Source organism: Aricia agestis, chromosome 8 (assembly GCF_905147365.1).
Source record: "Aricia agestis chromosome 8, ilAriAges1.1, whole genome shotgun sequence".
In the NCBI taxonomy this organism is placed as follows: Eukaryota; Metazoa; Arthropoda; class Insecta; order Lepidoptera; family Lycaenidae; genus Aricia; species Aricia agestis.
Genome location: NC_056413.1, coordinates 346506 through 354282, shown reverse-complemented (window position 1 = coordinate 354282; position 7777 = coordinate 346506). Strand labels below are relative to the sequence as shown.

At 36.2% G+C, this 7777-nt stretch overlaps 1 protein-coding gene across 1 annotated transcript; it reads right to left on the bottom strand.

The window, feature by feature from the left end:
- Positions 1–4773: 4773 nt before the first annotated feature.
- On the bottom strand, positions 4774–7309 carry LOC121729205 (60S ribosomal protein L35a). Its single transcript, XM_042117628.1, has 4 exons — positions 7246–7309; positions 6805–7028; positions 5213–5443; positions 4774–4835 (listed from the first exon to the last, which is right to left on the bottom strand). The coding sequence occupies exons 2-4, from the start codon at positions 7024–7026 to the stop codon at positions 4812–4814; spliced, it is 477 nt and encodes a 158-aa protein (XP_041973562.1). The 5' UTR covers positions 7027–7028; positions 7246–7309; the 3' UTR covers positions 4774–4811.
- Between the last annotated feature and the right edge of the window lie 468 nt (positions 7310–7777).

Sequence of the window (7777 nt, the reverse complement as noted above, 5' to 3'; positions counted from 1 at the left end):
ATTGTGAGGTATACGATCAATCCACGCAGCGGTAAACGCAAATTGCCGTGGAGATTGCAGCTTGACCACCGCCGCGCCGCGCCGGAAGTGACACACTCCCCCCTCGTCACCCCCCTAGGAATTGCGCGCTAAACGAGCAATGGCGTAGCGAACTGCGAAATAGCCACATGGTACACAAGCCATTATTGCGCCTGACTGAGTTAAAGATAATGCTGGATGATTTCATTATTAAGTTATATCTCTCGTTCTTCGTATTTGAGAAATAAAGATAACCTTAAACTCCGATTGCTATAATAGAATCCCGAAGGCACAGAAATTAAATTTTAAAATGATTATAAAAGTACCTAGTGGACCGATTTTGATCTAGTTTTTTTTGTTTGAAAGCTGACATTGTCGAGCATGTTCTTAGCTAGGTGCTGCTATAAGATATTCCGGAGCAGCCATGTACTTTCAAGTGTGTGTCCGAAAGGATGAATGTGGATAAAATTAATATTAAGGTAATTATAGTGCAACTTCTTTAGACCTTTGATTAGCTAAACAAATAAATAGGTTTACGATGGCCGCATACGAAATTTCGATTCGGAATTCCGTGACATTAGCGCACACGTTTGTTTAATATTGCACTTGAAACGTACGTGCGGAATTCCTTCCGTTCGGAAAAAAGCGAATGTGTGCGCCACTTACTGTATTTTCTACTTTTTCTGATTCTACGCATTCGGTTTTCCGAATACGGAAAACGTGCGTATGTGACCAGCCTTATACTGCTAGAAAACAAAAACAAACAATTTGATGACAATAAAGAACCTTCCAGATCTGTATTTTGACATGATGCGTCATCGTCAAATGTCATTATCCAGTTAGCAGTGCCAAGAATAGCCAAATTGTGTGTATCCTGCCTCCTGCCTCCTGCGAGCCATTCCCGGTACGACCGTGGGCTCTGTACTGACTAGTGACTAGTGGCTGAGGTCACGTAGGTAAAGACTATTGCATGATCTAATAATTATGATCATGAACCACCATGATCATAGGTTGATGATTACCTCAGTTACGTTAAATTCTATACTAGAATAATATTCGAAAGTGTGTCTGTCTGCCCGTCTGTCTGACTGTTTATTTTGCTGGGCATGGAGATACTTTGAGTCCCCGGAAAGGACATAGGATACTTTTTATCTCGGAAAATTTGTGGTTTAGAATCATCATCACGACACTACCGACTGCAATTCCGTTTTTACTGCACTTTACTGATTTCTTGCATTCTGTATTGTTAAATTATTATCTTCTGCGCCACTTCTAACAAGATATCATTCATCAAATCATTTGTATGTTACGGCACAGAATAGTGAATACTGAATACACACCTATTAGTACAAGTTACGGCTGAATACATTATACAATACACACGTCACGTGTCGGAGCCGTCTACGATACGACCGCCGTCTGTCACATTATAATGTGGCCAATTGACGAGGATAGCCCTTTGATTACTTTAAAATATAATGTACAAACATTTATATTTGAAACTGTGAACAGTACCGGCTACAACTTTTAAATTCATTATACTGTGCGGGTAAAAACAAACACACTAGGTATAGTCGATACACTTCTTTCATCACATCACATAGACTATAGTGTGTATCTTTGTTTGTCATACTGCATACATCGCATTTTTTCGATTTCATACAAATGAGCTCGAAGGCTTATCCTTTGACCTAGGATTTTGATGTATTTTCTACAAAGTCATTTATACGCGTGATTCATTTGCTATCTTAACGTATATCGACTAGTTGTGTACTCGTTTCATGAATGAGTAACACATTGCATTGTGATCGATACGTAAGTGGGTCTGTGTGTCACGGCTGGGGCAGGCCGGGGCAGGCCAGGGCGGGCCAGGGCGGGCTGGGGCGGGCTAGGGCTGGGGCGATTTGTGGCCCGTTAACCTGAACATGGTACAGCTCCTGACCTGAAAGTAAGTTTGAAGACAACTTAAACTTTGACTACCGTGAAAGGAGATAGGATTGTTTTATCTCGAAAAAAAAAGGACGGTTCCCGCTATAACTGAATTTGAAGAAATTGCGATAGAAGAACTTGGCTATCTAGTATCTACTCGATGATCGTAGGGTCGAATCGATCGATCGCAACCAAAGACCTCTGTTTCTTATGTCAATGATCGCAACGAACGGCCACCCTAAGAACGCCAAAACACAAATTACAATTTCTTTAATAAAATGAGCCGGAATTAGGTGGTTGTTACCGTAATAGCGCTGGGAATGATGATCTACCATAATAAATATAATGTCTTCATTGTACGCGCTACCACTTACCCCAACAAAAACAAAATTAATGTCAAATCGATTTTGTTGTTAGTTTAAATGGCTAGTATTAGAAGGTCTTAGTTAAAAAAATCACTTACCTAGGTAGATATAAATCGACTCAACTGATACCTAAGACCTAAAAAAAATATGTGGGGTACACTGTAAGAAAAATAAAAAAAACTTGACTTATATCTACAATGAGCTTTTTATAAACAAATTGAGAAAAAAAATTACAACTAGTCTTTTATTCACATCAAAACTTGATCAAACCGAGAATCGTACCTGGTTCAATTATTAAAAGTACCTGGATGACCGAGCTTTGCTCGGTACCTCATTGACTTCGTATTACTTAATAACGCCATCTGCTGGTCGTTAAAACAATTAGTTGCTTACAAAATAGTATTATTATTCGCCAATAGATGTCAAGAATCAAGATATAAGATAATATAAGTTGCAGCGCCATCTATTGAGTAAAATTTAAATATTTTATTATTGACGATAGATGGCGCTAAACAATTTATTTAAACTTTTCTTCAATAGATGGCGCTAAACTATTAGTCTAAAATATTTTACCTTTTCCCTAATAGATGGCGCTGTCTTTGTTAATTATTTCAAATATTTTCAGAATGTACCAACAGATGGCGCTAGTGTTAATAAAAATATTTTTCAAGTATTTTAAATTTTTTATCCTAAATCAGACCCGTACCAATGGCAACAAAAAACTATTCGTGTCGTTTCCCGTGTTTCAAAGTTCTCTTTACGAAATAAAATATTATTATTTAAATTTTAATATTTAGCAGCGCCATTTATTGAGTAAAGTTTACATGTTTTATAAAAAAATACGATTGGCGCTAAATAATGAATTTAAACTTTTCCCCAATAGATGGCGCTGTCCTTCTAAATTATTTAAAATTATTTGCAGAACGTTCCAATAGATTACGCTGCACTAGGCAGTATATTTTTAAAAAATATAACTTTCGTAAGTTTTAAAACTTTTCTAAGCTAATTCAGATTCAGACCCGTACATTATCACTAAAAGCTATCGGTGTCTTTTCCCGTCTTTCGAAGTATTTCTCTACGAATAATAAAAACTAAGGAAGAGTAACTCCGTCAAAAAACATGCTCCAAAATACTTGTCAAAAAAGTGTACCTTAGGTAAGTACACATTTCAATGCATTTGCAATATTTAGGTGACCTTGAGCGGTATAAAGGCTGACGAAGAATTTTATTCAATCAGTTCAAGCGTGAAGAGGTAACAGACAGACAGCACACAATATGACATGGCATTGGCGTGTACAATATTAGAGTACACTAGCTGTCCCGGCAAAGGTTGTTTTGCCATATAAAGTATTTCGACCATTTCATCAAAATAGATTGAATGGTTCAAGCGAAAATCATAAACCATACATTTTCCGGGATAAAAAGTATCCCTTGTCCTTTCCCGAGACTCAAAGTATCTCCATACCAAAATTCATCAAAATCAATTGAATAGTTTACGTGCAAATCATAAAAGTATATTGTGCAGTAACCGTACAATTTTCCGGGACAAAATGTATCCTATGTTCGTCTTCGGGACTCAAAGTATCTCTATGCCAAATTTCAGCAAAATCGGTCCAGCCGTTTACGCGTGATGTCGTGACCACGCGAAAATGGATTCATTTTAGGGTTCCGTAGCCAAAGGGTAAAAACGGGACCCTTTTACCATTAAGTTTAGGCTCTGAATTATGAATAGAATCTTCTGATCTCTTATCTCTTCAGAATATTTTTTTACAAATATTTTCCAAACGTCGTTGTTCGAAACTCGCACAGGGCCAGCTTTACCAAAAATATTGAGAAAAATGTATCTTTAGCAAAATTTATACGTGGGAGAGCTATGCTTCGGCACGAATGGGTCGGCTCGACCGGAGAAATACCACGTTCTCACAGAAAACCGGCGTGAAACAGCGCTAGCGCTGTGTTTCGCCGAGTGAGTGAGTTTACCGGAGGCCCAATACCCTATTCCCTTCCCTACCCTCCCCAATTCCCTTCCCATCCCTACCCTCCCCTATTACCCTATTCCCTCTTAAAAGGCCGGCAACGCACCTGCAGCTCTTCTGATGCTGCGAGTGTCCATGGGCGACGGAAGTTGCTTTCCATCAGGTGACCCATTTGCTCGTTTGCCCCCTTATTTCATAAAATAAAAAAAATAACTAAATTACAAAAAGTAAATTTTGCAAAGCAGCCTTTAGTCTATCAGCCTATACCCCTAGGTGTGCTATCATTAAATTCTATTTAAAATCAATTACCTTTCAGCCTTTGCATACAAACATACTTTAACTTTTTTTTTTAATTTGTTGTTTGAATTTAATTTGAAGACCAATTTGCTTTTATTATTACAAAATATAATATAATATAATGTAGGCAAATTGGTCATTTTATCCACTTATATTTTAATGGATTAGGGATAAGATTATAAACAGAATGGGTTTTTATGTTTTATTCTTACAATAAGATGGATGATTAGATCCTTGAGGGATACAACATCTGAAACAAAAGAAGAGAATTGTTAAAAATTATAACTTTAATAATAAAATTATCATGTAACAGCATAAAAATCAGTAATATTTTGTCCACAATAATAATTTTACTCAGGTTTCAAATGTCTAGACATCATTTTATTAAACCTAGACTAATATTAATTATAAATGCGAAAGTGTGTCTCTCTGCGTGGTATTCCCTTACGCCAAAACCCCTGAACCGATTTGTATGAAATTTGGTATGGAGATACTTTCAGAAACACTTTTTTTTTCTGCCTCATAATATTCACAGAGCTAAATTTAAAGGCTTTATTATGACTTGTCCCTAATCTACTTTCTAACTAGTTTTTATAGTAACTTATATTATTAGCACAACAAACATACCACTCGTATCCTGTGGCCCATAGCCTGGGCGGGGAGGTTGGACTTGAAGCGGGCACGCACGCTGCCGGAGTTACCGTGCGGCCTGGTCACCTTACCCCAAATAGCGCGAAGCTTGGTCTTCTTGCCGCGGGGACCTCCGGGAATGGGGGTCCTCTTCTTAGCTCTGTACACATATACGCACTTTTTGCCGGCGTAGAACACGGCATCGTCGCGGTCCTTGGCACCCTCAATCTGAAATTTAAAAAAAAAATGTTAGAAAATGTGTCCATTTATTTTTGGTGCATGTGTGTGAAGAGGTGCCTCAGTGAAATTTTGACAACACAGTTGTTCAGGTTTCAAATGTCTAAGCATCATTGTAACAAAATAAAGTGTATTCTATTTAAAATTAATAATAAAAAAATATGAAACAATATATGTTTTGAACCAAGTAATACATAGCCGGGAATGATATTCCACTGATCAAATAAACAGCTGCATTAAAGCGCATCACAGACGGTGAAGATAATATAAAATATATATTATCTTAAGAGCATATTTTAGAATATCGCTCACCATAGAAATCCTATGAACCATCACACACGACAAAGTTAATTTATATTTTATATTTTGTATCTTAAGATACCGAGCGATATTGAAATATATATTTCGTATCTTAATATTTTATCTTAAGATACAAAATATATATTTCGTAAATATATTTCGCATCTTTAGATAACATATTAAGATACGAAATATATATTTCGTATATTAATATGTTATCTAAAGATGCGAAATATATTCAATTTTGAGGGAAAAAGGAACATTTCGGATAATTTTAAATTAAATTTACTTATAATTTATGGCTAGCTTAAAAAGCTCATGAATCGAAATGAATGTTTCTCTTGAATTTCTAAAACACTCCTGAAACTTCTTTGTTGACAGATCTTGATAAAGGTTAAATTCGCTGCAGGTTTTTCTCTTTTTTATGTGAGGCTCTATCCAAATGTTTCTCCTTTTGGAATGTGCTACTGCAATCTGCATTTCACATTCTATATCAGAATCATCATCTGAGGAGCTGTCTAACAAATCAAGAAGTAAGGCAGTATCACTCATAGTCCATCACCCTGTATATAGAACTCTAACAAGGAATATGTGTGGCACCAACGCAGACTCGTAAGGAAATGAACAGATTTTTAATAATATCGTATCTTAGCCGTGTCTGATAGTTTTAAGATACTATAATATATTATATTAGGGCATCTTAAGATAAAATATTATAGTATCTTCACAATCTGTTCATTGGATGATAATTTTCTGATTTCTTGGATCCATTATGTATGGATTTCCATTGAACTATCATCTCAAAAGAGTTAAACCATAAACTAAATACTTGATAGCCGATAGGTGACTGTTGTAGATTTGATTATTTGTGTAAAATTAAAATTTTGCTTAGGGTTGAATAAAATCTTGATAGGCCTTTTTATAAGAATCTTTAGGTTAATAAATTATCTGAAACAATTATTCTCGGCCACCACTTCTGTCAGTATCATAACCTCAAAACAATAACAAAGTCAAAATTTTAGGTTAACATGCCAAATATCTGCATTACTAACCTTTAGAAGAGCGGTGTTCTCGTGTTGGTTGCGGAGACCGCGTTTGTATCCTGTGAACACTGCCTTGGCGTAGAGCCTGCCATGCCTGGGCTTGGATGACACCTTACGGATTGCCTTCTGTGGTTCTGCGGGCGCAGCTGGTGCAGCCTTCGCTGCTTTCTCTTTAGGGGCCTTAGTTTTAGGCGCCTTCGCCTTAGGCGCAGTTGACGGAGCGTCAGCCATCCCTAAAATATTCACTACTTGTTAAAATTGGAGAGCACTGTTTAGGTTATACTGTCATCAGACTTGAACTTATCACAATTTATCTTGCCATATATCACAAATCCATTACTGAAATCTGCGAAATACGATATACACTGTTCCTAATATCTATAAAATGCCAATATTTCTGTAAAAATATACGATTTTATATCATAAAAATTGAAAATTTTCTACACTAACCGGACAATCTTGATTCTAAAATGAAAAAGACAGTGTTGCCAAGTTGTGAATTACAAAAATATTAATTGTTGCCATACTTTTTTTAAATCCCAGCCTGTCAAGAAAGTGAAGAAATTAAGAAGTGGCACCATCGTAGTGTCGTCCCTTTCAAATCAATCAAAAGAAAAAAGAGATGACACTACTAAAATCATAAACTTATAATATACTGAAAATAAATAACATTTTACGACATTTTGTCAAAGAGTATTTGTTGTTTGTAATTATTTTCTCTGTCAATTGGCGTATGTTTCATACTGTGTACACCAAGGTGTACACCAAAATACGACATTATATTTTAAGTAGGTACTTGAAACTTATTAGCTGTATGCCACGCTCCATACAAAAAGGTTCGAACTCTTTTTATAGTGTCTGAAACAAAGAAAAATCGGCCACACGAAGGGTTCCGTAGCGATACAGAGCAAATATAGGCAAAAAATTGTGTTTTTTGTATTGGAGTCCCCCTTAAATTTTTATTTTATTTTATTACTAGCTG

Bases quoted from the DNA above. Each gene is read 5' to 3' on its own strand.
- LOC121729205 (XM_042117628.1), bottom strand. From the start codon at position 7,026: ATGGCTGACGCTCCGTCAACTGCGCCTAAGGCGAAGGCGCCTAAAACT. The intron at 5,444-6,804 runs GTTAGTAATGCA...TTTAAATTTCAG, and splicing joins AGAACACCGCTCTTCTAAAG to ATTGAGGGTGCCAAGGACCG. The intron at 4,836-5,212 runs GTATGTTTGTTG...CTTTTGTTTCAG, and splicing joins TGGGCCACAGGATACGAGTG to ATGTTGTATCCCTCAAGGAT.